The 18,363-nt window shown below is 54.4% G+C and overlaps 1 protein-coding gene and 1 non-coding gene across 2 annotated transcripts; both read left to right on the top strand.

Annotated features, from left to right (window-relative positions):
* Positions 1-1,196: 1,196 nt before the first annotated feature.
* Lrfn3 (leucine rich repeat and fibronectin type III domain containing 3) lies at positions 1,197-9,044 on the top strand. The gene is made up of 3 exons (XM_057756704.1): positions 1,197-2,361; positions 3,421-4,851; positions 8,464-9,044. Exons 2-3 carry the CDS (start codon positions 3,437-3,439, stop codon positions 8,927-8,929), a joined length of 1,881 nt encoding a protein of 626 aa, XP_057612687.1. The 5' UTR covers positions 1,197-2,361; positions 3,421-3,436; the 3' UTR covers positions 8,930-9,044.
* LOC130870626 (U2 spliceosomal RNA) lies at positions 7,593-7,779 on the top strand. The gene has a single exon (XR_009056766.1). It is a non-coding gene; the product is annotated as a U2 spliceosomal RNA (small nuclear RNA).
* Positions 9,045-18,363: the final 9,319 nt, after the last annotated feature.

The following is an 18,363-nucleotide window of genomic DNA, read 5'->3' as shown; positions in this document are numbered from 1 at the left end:
AGTTAATTTCAGCTGCAATTTTTCAATAGACACCAGTGGAAGGAGCCAGAAGTGAAACCTTCAGCGGAGCTGGGAAACGCCAGGGTGGATGGACATCTCCTTGCCACCTCCAAGGTCACTCTGCTCAGATGGCTTCTTAGCTCCACGCCCACCTCAGGTCACCCTGGTTGTGTGTGTCTCCTTTGCAACAGGGTTTCTGGGAGACCATGCTCCCCCACATGCTTACACCAAGTTCCCAGACCAGGCCATCACCCACACCCCTCCTCCTTAAACACCATCTGCCAGAAGAGTGTGGGACCACCCACCTCTGCTTCCCCTGTCCCCCAGCACCTCGCCTCTAGAGTTATGCGTTGTCACAGATCTGACCAAGGTCTTCCGTGGGAGAAGACAGACAAGAGAAAACGGCAGACATGTTTCTTTGTGTCCACCTGTCCAGCCTCCTGACTCTGACCCATTGCCATCTTCTCTCTCTCCTTTACAGGATCTCTCCAGTCAGCTCCCTCCCTAATGCCAGGAGTTGACAAGGTTCTTAGTGCCAGCTTTCTTCCTTTCAACCAGTGAAATGGGCCCCTCTTGTCTAAAAGAACAAACCTGTTCCTAGACAGAACCTGGATGAGAAGGCGGCTTCCTGGGAAGGTGGTGCTGAACTAGAGGGCCGGGAGGCAGATGTGTGGGCATCTAAGAAGGAGGGCTAAGTACAAGGCAAAGAACCCGTGCTGGACTCTGAGTTGCTCATGTGCTGCATATGGAGGGGGGGAGATAAAGAGATGAGAAGATAGATAGATAGATAGATAGATAGATAGATAGATAGATAGATAGATAGATAGATAGATAGATAGGAATAGATAACATGTCTCTGACTTGTCCTTGCCTCTGTTTCTGAGTCTCTCCCTGTCACTCTATCCTCCTCTCTCCTTCAGTATATTTCTGAGTCCCCCATTCTACTCCAGGCTCGCACTCTAAACTTATCCATATTTTCAGTCTCTCTCTAGCTGTTCTAGCTCCGTCTCTTTGCCTCAGTGTGTCTGTCTGTCTTTTTTCAGGGATATTCTTATTCCCAGCAGCTCCTGGGCGACTCCATGGTAGGTGGTGCTCGGGGCGCGCCTCTGAGAGGAGGGAGGAGGGGGGCTGCCTACGCCTTTAAGTGCGGGCGCGCGCGGGGCCTGCGCCTTTAAGTGCGGGCACGCGCACGGCCCTGGGTTCCCGGCGAGGAGGCCGCGGGAGCACCCGGACCCGGCCCGCCTGCCCGGCCCCCGCCCGGCCCCCGCCCCGGCCCCGGCGGGGGAGGGGTCTCTGAGCGCGGCCCCTCCCCCCTGCGCCCCCGCCTGCGTTGCGGTGCCGGGGTCCCCGCGTGGCCCTGTCTGTCTGTTCGTCTGTCCGCTCCCAGGCCTCGCCCCACCCCAGCCCTAGAGCTGCCCAGCTGCCCCCCTACCCGCCGCAGCAGACCCCTTTTTTCTGGGTCAGTTCCCTCCGCAGGCCACGAATCCAGCGGCGCCGCTGCTGTCCCAGACCCTGGGCCGGCACCCCGACATCGGGGGCGCTTGCAGCCGGCGATCGGATCCAGAGATTCTGAAACCCCCAAGCGTGGGACCCTGATTTGGGATCAGCACCCTGAGATCCTGCCATGGAACCTTAAGATCTGGACTTTGAACCTCAATATCTGGGGCTGGAATCCCGACATCCGTCCCTGGGACCCCAAGATTTGGAAACTGAACCCCATGGTTTTGGAATATGGATCCCAAGATTTGGAGCTGGGACCCCAAGATTTGGCATCTAAGCCCCCAAATTTGGAGCTGAACTCTGAATTGTCTGGCTGATACCTTGACATCTGGGAGCGAATTCTCAAATCTATACCTGGGACCCCACTATTTTAGGAACTAAACCCTGGGATTTAGGCCTTCAATTCCGAGATCTAAACCATGGAATTCCGAGGGGGCTGAAGCCCTTGCTGCAGACCTGAGTGCTGAAATCTGGGGCTAGAGACCTCCAAGTCTTGACTCAGCACCCTAGAATCTGAACAGGATCCCAATATCGGATTCCAGACTGGACTTGGGACTCAGACCCTAAACTTCCCCATCTGGCTGTTGGGCATCTGGAGCCTGGCACTGGAGAGCACCTGACCCTAAACGACCGCTGGGGCCTTGAACTCGAAAACTAGACCCTCGAGGCCCAATTTTAATGGCACGGGACCCCGAGCTTCAAGTTTGGAGACTCCATAACCACAGATTTGAGCTGAGACACGACAGTTTCTCCACAGAGGCCCTGGGGAGAGAGGCTTAGTCAGATGCCCCCTTCCGAGTTCTGACCTCTCACCCCCTTGGAGCCTGAGGACTCTGCTCCCTGGGGTGGCTTCCAGCTCAGGTAAGGCCTTTGAGGGGCATCCAGGGTGGGAAGGGACTTAGGGTGGGGGTGGGGTTGCTTGGGCTACAGGTGGAAGTAGGTGAGGGCTAGGTGCCCTGTGGCATTTTTAGGGGTTTTCCTAGGGAAAAGTCTGTCCCATGAGTGTGTCCAACACTCTGGACACACGGCCAGCTCTGTCCTTCTCCGACCTCCTTGGCTCAGCCAATGCCACCACCCTCTGGCTTCTCGCCGGCTGACCACCGGCATCCTCTGGCCCACACCTGCCCTCTCTGGTCCCCCTTCTCCACCTCTCTGCTCACCTTTCCTCTCTGCTCAGCCTGGACACACCTGCCCACAGCTTCTCATTGACACTTCTGTCACCGTTTGTCTCTCTGGCCCCCTGGCTTTCTCACCGCTTGCCCACCCGTGGCTCCTAGGCTGGGTCTTCTCCCGGCTACCCTTTCCTTCTCTCCTGTCAGGTCATCTGCCCCTCCTCCTCCACCTTCTCTCTCCCCTAACCCCCAGTCCACCCACATCTGCCATCTCTGACCGTTTGCGCCTTGGCTGTCTTTCTTCCCTTTCACGTCCTCTCTCCGTATCTGTTTCTCTGACCAGTTATCCTGGTCCCCCACTGATTCGGCTGTATCTGCCCTTTCTCCTCTCTCTGGTTATCTTACTGGCTTTTGACCTGGTCAAAACCATCCTTTCTCTCTTTGTCCAGCCCTAGATGGATCGTCTCTGACCCACTTCCCCGCTTGCTCACCTCTCCTCTTCGGTCACACCTCTTCTGACGAGCCTTGCCACCCGCCCACCTCTTCTCTGTGGCTTACCTTCTCTCCACCTTGCCCAACTGTTCTATGCTCTGCCCACCTGTGCCCATGTCTAACCAGCTTCCTGACCATCGCTGTTCATGCTTGACCCTCAGTGCCTTCGTGACACATCTCTGACCCATCCTTTCTCTGATGTCCCTAACTCTCGGAACATGTTAGGACCATCTCTCCTGGTTTTAGAGCACCCCACCCCCTCTCCAGCGCCCCCTCCAGCCCCAGCTAGCCCTAATACCTCCCTTCTTTTCCACAGGCCACCTCTACCCGCGATGGCCGTCCTCCCATTGCTCCTCTGCCTGCTACCGCTGGCCCCTGCCTCATCTCCGCCCCAGCCGGCCACATCCAGCCCTTGTCCCCGCCGCTGCCGCTGCCAGACCCAGTCGCTGCCACTAAGTGTGTTGTGCCCAGGGGCGGGCCTCCTGTTCGTGCCACCCTCACTGGATCGCCGTGCGGCAGAGCTGCGCTTGGCAGACAACTTCATCGCGGCCGTGCGTCGCCGTGACCTGGCCAACATGACAGGCCTGCTGCATCTGAGCCTGTCTAGAAACACCATCCGCCACGTGGCAGCTGGAGCCTTCGCCGACCTGCGTGCCCTGCGTGCCCTGCACCTAGATGGCAATAGACTGACCTCGCTGGGCGAGGGTCAGCTGCGTGGCCTGGTCAACTTGCGCCACCTCATCTTGAGCAACAACCAGCTGGCGGCCCTGGCAGCTGGTGCCCTGGACGACTGTGCTGAGACCCTGGAGGACCTCGACCTCTCTTATAATAACCTTGAGCAGCTGCCCTGGGAGGCTTTGGGTCGTCTGGGCAACGTAAACACGTTGGGCCTTGACCACAACCTGCTGGCTTCAGTGCCTGCTGGAGCCTTTTCCCGCCTGCACAAGCTGGCACGGCTGGACATGACCTCCAATCGACTGACTACCATCCCACCTGACCCACTCTTTTCCCGTTTGCCACTGCTTGCCCGGCCCCGAGGCTCACCAGCCTCTGCCCTGGTGCTGGCCTTTGGGGGAAACCCCCTCCATTGCAACTGCGAGCTGGTGTGGCTGCGACGCCTGGCTCGGGAAGATGACCTTGAAGCCTGCGCCTCGCCTCCGGCTCTGGGGGGCCGCTACTTCTGGGCTGTGGGTGAGGAGGAGTTTGTGTGTGAGCCGCCAGTGGTGACCCACCGCTCGCCGCCCCTGGCAGTGCCTGCTGGTCGGCCAGCTGCCCTGCGATGTCGGGCGGTAGGGGACCCAGAGCCACGAGTGCGTTGGGTGTCACCCCAGGGTCGATTACTGGGCAACTCCAGCCGTGCTCGTGCCTTCCCTAATGGGACTCTGGAGTTACTGGTCACTGAGCCAGGAGACGGTGGCATCTTCACTTGCATCGCAGCCAATGCCGCTGGTGAGGCCACTGCTGCTGTTGAGCTGACCGTGGGTCCCCCTCCACCTCCCCAGCTAGCCAATAGCACCAGCTGTGATCCCCCGCGGGACGGGGATCCTGATGCCCTCACCCCGCCCTCTGCTGCCTCAGCTTCCGCCAAAGTGGCGGACACCGTGGCCCCTACGGAACGTGGCGTCCAAGTGACTGAGCACGGGGCCACGGCTGCTCTTGTCCAGTGGCCAGACCAGAGGCCCGTCCCAGGCATCCGCATGTACCAGATCCAGTACAACAGCTCCGCAGACGACATCCTTGTCTACAGGTGCAGGGGCCTGGCGTGGGGGCGTGGGGGGTCGTGTGCTGTGAGTCCATCAGGAACACCACGTAGTGAGCCACGACAGAAAAACAGTGCGGCAGGATGCAAAGGGAATCAGAAAGTGAAGGCAAACAAAATCAGGCAGCAGGGATAACCAGAGCCGGGCAGAAAGGGCAAGAGATATAGGACAGATGTGGTGAAGGGAAGCGAGACAGAATTGACCAGACGGCAGGCTGACGCTCTCTATCAATGTCAATAATTAAAAAAAAAAAAAAATAGGGCTGCAGAGGTAGAAAGAAAGAAGGCAGTGAAAACAAAATAAAAAGCGAAAACAGCAAAATCAGGCAGCGAGGGAAAAAAATCCGGCCCGAAGAATGAAACGTTAATGGCTGATGGGGGTTCGAGCGTAGCTCAGATAGAGCGTGGCGCGGATAGAGCGTGGCGCGGATAGAGCGCTTGCATGCGGCCCTGAGGTCTTGGCCCAGCACTGAAAAAAGAAAAAGTTAATGAGGTTGTGGGAGGAATGGGAGGCTAAAAACAAATTTTAGCAGGAAGTTTGGTTTTTTAAGGGAGGCTACCACAGGGGAAATGCGATCAGCAAGAGTTTGGGGCGGGATTGTGACAAATCCAAAGCCAGCCTGGTCTACATGGCGAGCTTGAAGCTGGCCAGGGATGCCTGGCAAGCAGCGTCTCGGAGAGGGGTGGGCGAGAAGACGAGAGAGGAGGGGCCGGAGCCAGAGGCCAGAATGGCAGAAATGTGCAGATGGCTGAAAAAGCAAAGTGGGGGTAACCAGAGGAAATGAGAGCAGAGGTTAAGTGGAAAATTGGGGGTAGGAGGTTAAATGGAGACAAGGCCTGGGTGCGTGCAGTGTGAGAGCCCTGTGTGTCAGAGTTCTTGTAACAGGAACATCCTAATTTTTGGTTTGCTAAATCAAATCTAAGCTAGGTCAGATGTGTCAGTGCACGCCCGTCTGTCTTCCCAGCTCTCAAGAGATTGAGGCAGGAGATAGCATGTTCAAGGGCATTATATAGTGAGACCTCGTCTCAAAAACCAAACAAGCAAAAGCCTTGCTATGTGAGTAGACATCCCCATTCTGAGGGCTTCTGTCTGTCTTCCGCAACTGCAAACACAAAGCCTGAAGTTTACACACTCCGAAAGGCCAGTCGCTATAGCGTCTGTCCCCAAGCCAGAGAGCACTTGGTCCATCTGCTGTGACCACTGTGGATGGCAGTGGTGGTGGCTGACAGTCCTCACCAGAGACTGACTGTGTGTGGGCAGCTGTGGATGCCTCTCTGTCCTTGATGGACTCTGGGTCAGGAGTACAGACAGCCCCAAACTGACTAAGAACTGGCCCTTCCCAGGGCTGGTTAGCATGGTGCACACCCATTGCCTGGATCCCTCCCCTCTCCTGGCCATACTTCAAGATCTCATCTTCTCAGTCCTACTTCCCACTCTCTCTCTTTCTGTCTCAATCTTCCTCTTCCCCCCTCCCCTCCTCCTCCCTTCTCTCTCTCTCTCTCTCTCTCTCTCTCTCTCTCTCTCTCTCTCTCTCTCTCCCTCTCTCTCTCTCGATCTCATGTAGCCCTGGCACTGAACTCACAGCCCTCCTGCCTTCACCTCCCATCTGACTGTTGCCACACACATGGCTTCTCCACTCTTTTTTTGAGACAATATTCAGGAGATGACATGGAGGGTCAGCCACCTTGCCTGGTGGGTGGTGGGTCAGTCTAGAGAGAGCCACCCTGTCACAGCTCATGGGTGGTGGGTCAGTCTAGAGACAGCTACCCTGTCACAGCTCGTGGTGGAGTTCCTTTTCTAAAGCTAGCCCAGTCCATCAGGGCACATAGACAAAAAGGAACAGCAGAATTGGGTGGGAAGGACAGAAGAAGTGAGAGCAGGTGTGGTGGTTCACACCTTAATCTCAGCCTCAGAGGGGCTGAGGCAAGGGCACTGAGAGTTCAGGTCAGCCTGGGAGCTTATATAGCAAAGCTTGACGCGGCACTCACACCACACACACATGTACATGCGCGCACATACACAGAGACATTCATATACACACATGCATACAGACGTGCATACATACACACACTCAGACATGCATATGCACACAGACATGCATGCACACACACAGACTTGCATATGCACACATTGCGTAGACATGCATGCATACATACAGAGACATGCACACACACATGCACACAGACATGCATGCATACACATACAGACTTACATACACACATGTGTACAGACGTGCTTGCATACACACAAGTGCTCAGACAGGTGCCACATACACAAAGGTAAGGCTAAATAGAAACCAGGAAACCAAGATAAAAGAGAATACAGAGATGGACCTAGAAAGAAATAAAGCAATCGGCAGAAAAGGGAATCTGGGATGGTGACTCGCTCGAGGGCTCCCTGGAAAACACTATAGAGATGGTGATAGTCATAAGAAGGCAATGGGGCTAGGGGGAAATTCATTGGCAAGCTAGAAGGAAATGAGGCAACAGGGGTGCAGGGGAATCAAGTGGTTAGGATAGGGGTTCAGCTGCACACTAGGGAAACGTAAAGCAGCTGGACAAGGGGAATTAACAGCTGGAAAGAAATCAGGCAGCCAGGTGTGGGGCGCATATCTGTCACTCCAGCACGCGGAGTTGGAGGGAGGAGCACAAGGAGTTCAGGGCTAGCCTTGGCTACATGTCAAGCCTCAGCTAAGCTGTGAGAGACCCTGTCTTGAAACAAACAAGCAATTGCTTCCGAGCCTTTTGGATAAGCAAGTGTAGTGTCTGCTCTTACCGGGCTAATATCTGATACGTCCTCTATGCGAGGACAATATGTTAAATGGGTTTGGGAGCCAGGAGATGGAGTAGCAGCTTCCTGTGTCCACTCCACACACTGACATGGTGTTTCCACACTCCAGGGATGGTGCACCCCCTCGAGGGTCTAAAACAAACAAAAGGTAAACAGGGAACAGAAGGAAATCGGGAGAGAATCTGGAGGAAAGATGTCTGGGAGGCTAGTAAAAAAAGGGGGTATTTGTCAGGTGGAGCATTAAAATGGTTCTATTTCCAACACTCTGGAGGCTGAGGCAGAACTTTCACAAGATATGAGCCGGCCTTGGCTACATAGCAAGATTCTGGGAGATGGGTAGGGGGTAGAAATTAGGGTTAAAGGGGGGTGAACCGGAGAGGTGTCTGGCAGTGGGTGGGAGAGAACTTTGCTTGTGAGACTGAGGGCTTGGCAGATGAGGCCGGGAAACTGGGTGCTAACAGGGCTGAGGGCTTGAGAGATGGTAGGGGCTCCTGAAAAAGAACAGTTAGGGGGAGATTCTCAGAGAGGAATGGAAGATCTCAGGCAGCATAGAAATACGGTGTGAGATCCACGGTGAGCGAAACAGGGAACTTGGGCGCTGAGAGGAAGAGTTCCAGTGAACTGGCTAGCCCACTAGACCAGTATGTTGTTAGCTCAGCAGAAGAAACCCGGGTGCTGGCTAGAGGGAACTAGGGTGAAATGGGGCAGCAGGACCTTGGGGAACTTAGCTGGAGGGAGGTAAGGTGAGGGCAGGGAGAGCGTGGATACTGGGCAACCACGTCCTGACACCACCTGTTGTCCTCTCGCAGGATGATCCCGGCAGACAGTCGCTCGTTCCTGTTGACCGACCTGGCATCAGGCCGCACCTATGATCTGTGTGTGCTCGCCGTCTATGAGGACAGTGCCACCGGGCTGACCGCCACACGGCCAGTGGGCTGCGCTCGGTTCTCCACAGAGCCGGCACTGCGACCGTGCGCTGCACCCCACGCACCCTTCCTGGGCGGCACCATGATCATCGCACTGGGAGGCGTCATTGTGGCGTCAGTTCTGGTCTTCATCTTCGTGTTGCTTCTACGCTATAAGGTGCACGGTGGCCAGCCGCCCGGCAAGGCCAAGGCCGCAGCACCTGTCAGCAGTGTTTGCTCCCAGACCAACGGAGCCCTCGGCCCAGTGCCCAGTGCACCTGCCCCTGAGCCTGCTGCACCCAGGGCCCATACTGTGGTCCAACTGGACTGTGAGCCCTGGGGGCCCAGCCACGAACCTGCGGGACCCTAGCCGGGGACCCACCACTGTGGCTACACCTCTCGGGACCTGGCCTCAGACTCACCAAATTCTTCACCGTTTTTAAAACTGATGGGGAGGGTTCGGGGGCACTGGGGCACAACAAGAAAGTCCTATTTTTCCAAGCTTGGGCTGTGCCCTTGCCCTTGTCTCTGTCTGTGGCGACTGTGGCATGGGGGCGGGGACTGAGGAAAGACACTTCCTGTAGTTCAGCTGGGGTCTCTGCAGAGGGGCCAGGATAGTCGTCTAGATTCATCATCCACTCAGGCAACAGATGTTCTGGGGACTGTTGTGCTGTGCCCTATGGTGGGGGCTCAGGGACCCAAGCTGCCCTGCCCTCAGCCGTGGGAAACACGCCTTCAGAAGACAGGGATGAGGGAAACCCAAGTGAGCGTGTACCCCGGAAGAGGTGCCTGGCTCATCCTGGAGTATGACTCCGGGAAGGCGTCCTGGGAGAGGAGGGATGTGATCTAAGTAGCATATCTGAAGGGGATCCCTGGGTGAAGAGCAGGAGGAAAGGTTCCAGATGGAGGACCTGGCGTAAACAAAGGTTGAGTGTTACCAGGCATTCGGTTGCTATGACAGAGGTGAGGTGGGGGTCAGGGTCTTCTCAGTGAGTTGCTCACTGTGTCCTGATGGTGATGGGTAGTCATGGAGGACTCTGTGCAGGGTGTGCCATTAGGCTTGGACTTTAGGAAGATCTTTCTAATGCTGCTTGAGGGAGGTGGATCAGAAGCTAGGGCCAGGGAATGGCTGGGAGAAAGGAGCGGGTGGCCGAGCCATTCAGGAAACACTACATAGACTACAGAGCTCCAAGACCTTAGGTGGGAAGTTTCCTGCAGGAAACCCCAGGCTCTGGCCAGCAGAAGTCCTCCAGGCTGCCCAGGAGGACCAGGGGTCAACACACAGCTGAGAAAGACGCTGTGGTCAGTGTGGGACTCTGCAGATGTGGGGACTAGAGGGAGGAGCCAGGCATAGAAACCAGGGCTTCACAGATATAGTGGCTCACACCTATAATCCCTGCACCCAGGAAACTGAAGCAAGAGAATTGATCACAAGTTCAAAGGCAGACTGAAGCTACAGCATGAGACCCTGCCGCACACCCCAAAGACACTAGCAGGGGTCATAAGATTGAACCATTGAGGTTGCTGTATTTAAGGAAGAGACAGAGACCTTTGCACAGTTTCGGGCGGAGGGATAGGTGAAGTATGTCCCAGGCAGCCTTTGCAGAGGTTCCAGCAAGAGCAGCCTCGGGCAGTGGGCAAGGCGGGTGCCACATAGACAGACAGGAGAGAACGTGGACAGGGAGGTCCGGTTACACTGGCCTCCCGTCTTTCCTGAGCTGATCCCCACTGGGTCATTGCCCCGGGCCCCCTAAACAGTGGTCCTGGAAGTGTATAGGGTCAGACACGGGGCCTGGAAAGGGGGACTCATTAGAAATCCAAGAATGGGGTCGAAGCAAGGATAGCATTCCCCAAATGGAGGTTCTCAGATGGAAGGTCCAGGTGGGGACATGGAGGGGACGTGGCGTCAGTCAGTCATCTGGGGTAAGGTGATGTGAGGCACAGGGCGAAGACAGCCCGAGACTAAGCTGGAAATCTCGTGGTTTGCTGCAAAGAACGTTCTGGTGAGATGAGACGCCATTTTCAAGGCGGGACTTGAGACCTTGACAATGTGCACTGTTAGCCACGGAAACATGGCACCCTAGCTGGCTCCCCAGTACTGCGGCATCCGGAAATCCTTTATCATTTTGTTACTCTTGAGTGACTAAGATCATGTGAGGTTATTGGCCAAAGTGAGGGCATAGGTGTTGGGCAATGCATGCCAAACAGGTAAGAGGGCTGGCTCAGTGCCAGCTGGAAATACCCGTTCTCACCTGGAGGGGGAGCCAGAGTGCACCGTTCCTAAACCTCCCTGATAGCTGGACCGTGGGACAGATTCCGGTACAAGTCCTCCCCTTGCCCGGGCACCATTTGCGACAGACATAAATGTCAAACAGGGTTGAGTGTGAATCCGGGTGTACATGTGGGAGAGACGGAACTGTGAAGCTTAGGACTTGACTCCAGCTGAGGCCCAAAGGTTACTCCGGCAGGAGACAGCTAGCAAGGAGCTGGAACAGCCCATGCACGTGGAACAGCATATTAGGGATGCTTGTGAGAAAAGGGGAGCGTGGGAAGCAGAGACGAAAGGGGTGGAGAAGGCATAACATCAAGGCAGGAAGCAGGGGATGATAAAACCCCAGTGAGTCCATGGGAAGAAGGTGGATTTTCTTCTAAGCGGCAGGAGGAGCCCCTGGAGGTTTTCTTTTGTTGGGTCTCACAACGTTAGCCCAGGTTTGAACTCATTGGGTAGCTCAGACTCCTTGACCTCATCCACGATCCTCCTGCCTCGGCCTTCTGAGTGTGGCAGTTACAAGCTTTCACCATCACACCTGGCCACTGGAGGATTTTGAGCTATGAGGACAGTAGTCTTCCGGGATCTCAAGGAAGCTCCCGTGGGAGACCCTGGGTGTGGAGGGACAAAGGTGCAGGCTAACTGAGGAGGAAGATGCTGCGGCAGTCCTGGCAGAAGGCTGGCCTAGGCCGGGCTGAACCTGGGGCGAGATGGAAGGTGTCAGCAGCTCTCCCTTCCCTACAAAGAGACTAGCAACTGACCCAGAACAGAGGGAGACTGTAGAAACTAGGGGGAGAAGGGGCAGACCCAGGTCTCCGGTCCCAGAATCCACCCCACAGGTAGGGCAGCTGATTTGTCTGTAATATAGGAAGAAGGGAGCTTCACCAAGCCCCAGTGCAAGGCAGCCAGTAGATAGAGGCCAAAAAAGCTGAGGCTGATCAGGTGGAATCAGGTCCAGTAAACAGGGCTAGAATGGAGGCACATACCAGTGCTAGCCTCCTTCAAGTGTGGCGGCGTGACAGTGGGAAGTGGTACCTGGGGCAGGTGGGTCTCCCTGGAACTTCACAGGACACTCAGACCACCCCTCAGCCCAGGGCAAAAGCAAACGGCACCATCATCGAGGATTTAAAGTGATTCTGTGCAGCCTTGCCAGCCGAAGCCACCAACTTCCTGAGGTCAGAGAGTATGGCATCTACTGCCCATCGCCCCCCTGATCAAAACAAGTGCCCAGCACAGTCTGGGGACCAAACCCAGGCTGCTGAGTCACCTTCTCCCAGTGACTGCTGTCTTGATCTCGTACTCTTCCCCAGCAGTATACTGCCACGCCTCGCCACAGATCTCAGGGTGACTAAGGCTGGTATGTGTCCACAGTAGGAGAGATCCATGATCCCCTAGAAGACCTCCTGGGGGTCGAGCCCTCTCCATGGACTCCTAGGTGGGAGAACCTGATGGGGTTGGAGGACTCCCCAAAGAGAGCAAGTCTCCTCTGGGTAGTGGGATTCAGTGGTCCTTCTGAGGTTTCTTAGCAAAGTCTGGGCCCTCATATGCCTGGAGGGGTGTCAGTGCTTGGCATTGTCTTGGGCTTGGTGGGATTAGAATGTTGGGAACGTGGTGACCGATAGCCCAGGTCCCTACCTCTCAGGGTCCCAGTTCTTATAGAACAAGTAGATACAAGTGGTGGCCAGGATAGTCTGGGCTGAGAAGGTACAGGCAGGAAGGATGGCGGCCTGTTTCATTTTCTGTGTTCTAAGCAGGGTCTCGTGGAATCCAGAGTGCCGTGGAATTCCTGATTCTTTGCATCTGCCTCTCAAGTGGTAGACTTTTCGGCACCACCACACCCTGATGGTGGTCTCTGGGGAACTTGAGAGCCTATGGGGACTCCTAACAGAGACTGATGGGAGCTCCAAGTGCCGAAGACAAGACCCTATGGCACTGTGACCTGTGGGGTAGCCCACACGCTTACAATGGTTTAATGTCCTGCTGTTACTGTCTTTCTTCTCTCTCTCTCTCTCTCTCTCTCTCTCTCTCTCTCTCTCCTTCCTTCCGTCTCCCCTCCCTTCTCCTTACCTTCCTTCCTTTCTCTTTTCTTTTTCTTTTTAAAGACAAGGTCTTGTCAGCATAGCCCAGGATGATCTTGAACTCAGACTTCCTGCCTCAGCTACCTCAAGTGCTGGGATTACAGGCACAACAGCCACCCCAGCTCTCATCTTGAAATTCTTAATGCATTTTAAACGCGCTCGCCACTGGTTTCCTTTTTTGCACCCAGTTCTTCAAGTTGTGTAGCCGGTGCCACCTGAAGAAGATGCTGAGGGATGGACAGAGACAGGGCATAGAGGCTCTCCCAAAAAGACCTACAAGAAAGGAAGGGGGACCAGATGATGGTGGCGGCCGTGGCTTTGATCCAGCACTCAGGAGGCAGAAGGCAGATCTCCAAAATCGAGACCAGCCTGATCTACAGAGCAAGTTCCAGGACAGCCAGGGTTACTGAAAAAACATGTCTTGAGAGAAAAAGAAAAGAAAAGAAAAGAAAAGAAAAGAAAAGAAAAGAAAGACAAGGCACATCCGCTTGAAGAACAAGCTGGAGGGAGGTGTAGCTGGAACAGCAAGTGGGAGCATGGGTGGGGCAACAGGCGATCTTATCAGCCGCTTGGCTGCTGTGCCAAGGACGGAGCTGGCAAGGAGGAGTGGCATTCAGTCTAGTCTCAGAAAGCCACCTGACCCCGGTGGGACGGGAACGGGGGCACGTGGCCAAGAACAACGTGTTTGGGAGGGGGCGACTCTGCTGCCTATAAAGGGACCGGAGAGCATCCATGAGCCTGAAGGACCTGGGAAGGTCCAGGATCAACCCAGAGCTTCATTCTCAATTGCGAATGTTCACACTGTGGGCGTGGGGAGGGAACACAGAAAGGCCGCTTACACAATGTCCATACTAAGTACTGGAAAATCTTAGCACATAAGAACGCACGGGTACAGTGACGGTGGAGAACACACGGGCACACTGACGGTGGAGAACTCAGGGGCACACTGACAGTGGAGAATGCAAAGCTGGCAAGAATTTGAGAACATGAGACTTCAAAGGTTTTTACTCTGGATGTATTCTGGCCCCAAGTTCCTGGAACCCTGGGGCACAGTGCACTCTCCTGAGCCCCATGGGTCCATCAGCAACTGGTAATTCCACTTCCCTCTAAATGCTGTTTCTGCCCCAAGGCTGGGGATGGACCCCCACCTTTCTTTCCTGTTCTTCTCAGATACCAACCTCTGAGCCTGTGTCTGGCATCCTAATTCCAGTCCTGGCTTTCCATGATTTCCTGGGCCCCTTCCCCTACATAAACCCTAGTGTCTCACATCCAACCTGCCTCAGCTTCTAAGTCAACCAGCCCCTCTGCCCAGTTCATGTTCGGGCAACTCCTGAGTATCCATCCACCTCCCCGCCCCCGTTTTCCTACTTCAGTTCTGGTCTAATGCTGACTTTAGCCGCCTGGATCCTCTGTAAGCCTCCCTCTGGGATCCTGGTCCAGCAATCCAAAATATTTCTAAAGTTAAATCTGTCTGTTGAATGCATGAAAGCCTCCATGGCCCCCAGGTTCCTGGTTCAGAGTCAGAGCCAAACGCCTTGGTTTTGCCAGGTATGGCAACAGAGGCTTATAATCCTAGCATTTGGGAGACTGAGACAGGAGGGTTGCTGGACTTCCATGAGTTCAAAGCCAGCCTGGGATACGTAGCAAGACCCTGTCTCAAAAGAAGCGAACAAAATGCTTCACTTTAGGGCATCGATATCATCTGCCCTTCTCAAGCACCACTTCCAAAATAATGTTCCTTAGAGCTGTGATTCTCAACCTTCCTAACGCCGCAGCCCTTTAACACAGTTCCTCACGCTATGGTGACCTCCCCTCAACTATAAGATTATTTTCATCATTACTTCATAACTGTAATTCTGCTACTGCTATGAATGGTAATGTAAATCTCCGACACGAAGGGTATCTGATATGCGACTTCTATGGAAAGGGTTGGTCAGTCACGGAGGGGTCACACCCACAGGTTGAGAACCACTGGCTTGGAAGGAATGCTAGCCACGCCCAGGAAGCCAAGGCCTGTCAAGTCTTCCTAGTTACCCTCATTTCCTTGCTTTGGATGGCCAGCAGGGGGTGGTAAAGGAAGCTATGGAGAGAAAACTAGTCCCCTTCCCTTTAATGCTCACCGACAACAGAGGTTCTGGAGGAGAAGATGCTGAGAATTCTCCCCAACCCTTCCCTTTCCCTGTCTGGAAAAAGCCAGCCTTGCCCCGCCCTCCTAGGTCTCCCAGTGACTCTGCTGGAGTCCTGAGGGGCTGGGAGAGAGGCAGATGTCATCCCTTGGAGAGTTCAGCTCCCTGGTGCCCAGATTTCACTGTGCTCCCTCTCACTCCTGTAGGCCAGGCCGGTAGACCTCCGGATCTCCTTCCCCTCCTTGAGCCACCACAGCAATCTCCACTCCCTTCCTCAGGGCCCAGCTCCAAAACCACCCCTTCCCAGGGCCCCAGAAGTCCTAGCCAGAAGCTTTTTCCTCCTTGGTGGCTATGGACCTGCTCCTCCTATCCAGAATGTTCTTTGGGTGTCAGCTTCCACACCTTGCCCCTTTGGTCTTCTAAGCACAATCAAGCCACTTCTCCATATAACAGGCCCTTTTCTGGTCCTAAGGTTGCTCAAATAGGCTCCCTCCTCTGCCCTCCCCACCCACTCCTCTTCCTTGCTCTCCCTTCCCACACTCCCTCTCTCACCTTCCTCCTCCTCATTGTAATTCCCCTGTCATTCTTCCTCTCCCTGTGCTGTGTTCATCTCTACCTTTAACTCACCTCCTCGCACCAAGCCCTCCTCCTTCTCCATTCCACCATCTGCCTCTAATCCCTACCCCCACAATTTCACCACGATGATATACCAGGTCAGGCTGGAGCCCCAGTCCTCCACACATGCTGGCTCGGGGAGGGTGATGAGGGCCAGTGGGTGTGTACCCAGCTTTCTCCTGGCTCCTGACAGGCAGGAGTCGCAGCCTACCTAGATCCCACGGGGTTCAGCGGTCCCATCCGTTCCTGGAGTGTGCCCTTGGGGAAGAAGCCACGGGAAGGCCCAGGCATAACTGTCTTCATACCCTCAAACCTTGATGCTCTGGTTTTCCCACAGGCTGGCTGATCCGTTGGTGATGTAGAAAGCGGGTGGTTGGTGGTCATGGCTCTGTAATCGTGGAATTTCTCTGGGTAGGACCCTAACCGCTTGGAACAAGGTCTATTTGGGCAGATTGTGTCAGCGGATAACGCAAACCGGTTCTGAAGACAGAATAGGGCAGACGACCTAAAGAAAGTAAACCATCTCCCCCAGCTCTGTGAAGTATGTATAGAACAGCTTATTCAGAAGAGGGACCCGAAGCCCACAGAAATTACGTGTACGGTTCAGGTTCACAAGGCTTGAAAGCCACATGAGGATTCAAACCTCCCAATGGCCTCCCAATCCCCCTCAGCTATTCTTGTCCCCTCCTCTGCGCTCCCGGTTCACTCAGACTCAACAGCTGCGTTTGTGGGTTTCTAGGGCCGCCGCTTAATCACAGCTTTCTTGGAAAACGGGGGCGCTGAGAAACCCAACTTCCGGCTGTGTGTGTGTTGCCACCGCCCAAGGGGCCCCGGATGGTGATGCTAGTTAGTGACAGCACCGGTGAGCCGGAGCCCGAGGGCTGGTGAGGGCTCCGTGAAGGCGCGCCTGCCTGGACCCGGCGCCGCTGCGCCACCTGCTGGGTGCTCCTGGCGATGCCGTGAATGTAGCCCGGCGACTCGCACTCAGAGCTTTCTACCGTGGGTGGCCTCCCCGGGCGCCCAGCCAGCCTGACAGTATTCCTTCATCTTGAACCCTTCCTTCCAGGACCAACAGGTGCAGAACACAGACGACCTATCAAGTTCCCAAGACATGCCACTCATCCGGTGGCGCTTGTTGGCTGGCCATCATTGTCAGCAAGCAAGACACCAGGCCTGTGACCATATGTACCAACAATTGTTGCCCAGGGTTCACAGGGGCCACCAGGGCCTGGAGAAGTGAGCAGACCTGTCGAGGATCAGGCCGCCTCTGAGACTGTTTTTTAAAATTCAAGTCATGTCCCTGCTCCACTCAATATCCTCCAGTGCAATCGCCCCACCTGCCAGCAACAGCAGAGCCCTGGCAGTGATTTATAAGGCCTTACATGAAAGACTGGAGGTGTAGCTCACTCCTTTGGCAGAATCTTGCCAAGGATGTAAAAAGCCCTGTATTTGATTCCCAGTACTTGCCTACAGTCCCAGCACCCCGGAAGTGGAGGCAGGAGTATCAAGCAGTTCATAGCGGTATACGAGGGAGGCATAAAACCCTGTCTCAAAATTAAGTAAATAAATTTTAAAATTAAGGCAGGTGAAATGACTCAGCGTTAAAGCACCCGTTGCTAAGCCTGACAACCTGAGTTCGATTCCCCAGGACCCGCAGAGTATGAGCGAATGGGCTACTACAAGTTGTCTTCCAATGGGTCGGTCCACAAGCTTTGAACCACCTTTCTGGAGACGGTGATGGTGTTGGTTGTGTGTGCACACCTTGGTACTGCTCAGACTTACAAATTGGCCAGGTTTTATGGGTTAAATGGTAAGTGCTTTTATATATAATGTATGCACATTGTGTAATATACTCCTCACAGTCACCCTGGAGGCAAGTCTTTTTATTATTCCAATTTTACGGAGAAGCCTATTGAAGGTCGAAGGCGTTAAATCACTGCCCAGGGCCGTACTCAGAGCTGGTGGCAGCTTGTACCCAAAATTCACCAGGGTTCTTGGAAGGCAGTCACTGTCCAAGCAGAGTGAAGCTCTGCACAGACTCTGTGTGCTCGGGCGCTGGCCGTGGTACTGAATAGAATCGCCCAAGCTTCTACATCAGAGATTTTCAGATACCTGTTGCACGATTAATAACAGCCCAGAGACAGATATTGGGGTACAGCCTGGAGACCAGAATAGTAAAGCAACCATCCACTGGCTCTTACCTCAGCCCAAAAATGGCGATCCTGTCTCCAGGAATCTCAGAATGAGAAAAGGAGAAGTGCGTTTAGAGAGTCTGGTGTTTCTCAACATTATCATTATAATTTCATATTTAATACCATCTGACTTGGAACTTGCTATGTGGCCTTAAACTCACAGAGAGCCTCCTGCCTCTTTCTCCCAAATTCTGGGATGAAAGTATCATCATCATCCTCACCACCACCATCATCATCATCATCACCATCATCATCATCACCATCACCATCATCATCACCACCACCATCATCATCATCATCACCACCATCATCATCATCATCACCATCATCATCACCACCACCATCATCATCATCACCACCACCATCATCATCACCACCACCATCATCATCACCATCATCATCATCACCATCATCACCATCATCATCACCACCATCATCATCACCACTATCATCACCATCATCATCACCATCATTACCACCATCATCATCACCACCACCATCATCATCATCACCACCACCACCAT

Source organism: Chionomys nivalis, chromosome 2 (assembly GCF_950005125.1).
Source record: "Chionomys nivalis chromosome 2, mChiNiv1.1, whole genome shotgun sequence".
NCBI lineage: Eukaryota > Metazoa > Chordata > Mammalia > Rodentia > Cricetidae > Chionomys > Chionomys nivalis.
This window is presented reverse-complemented; position numbering and strand designations above follow the sequence as displayed.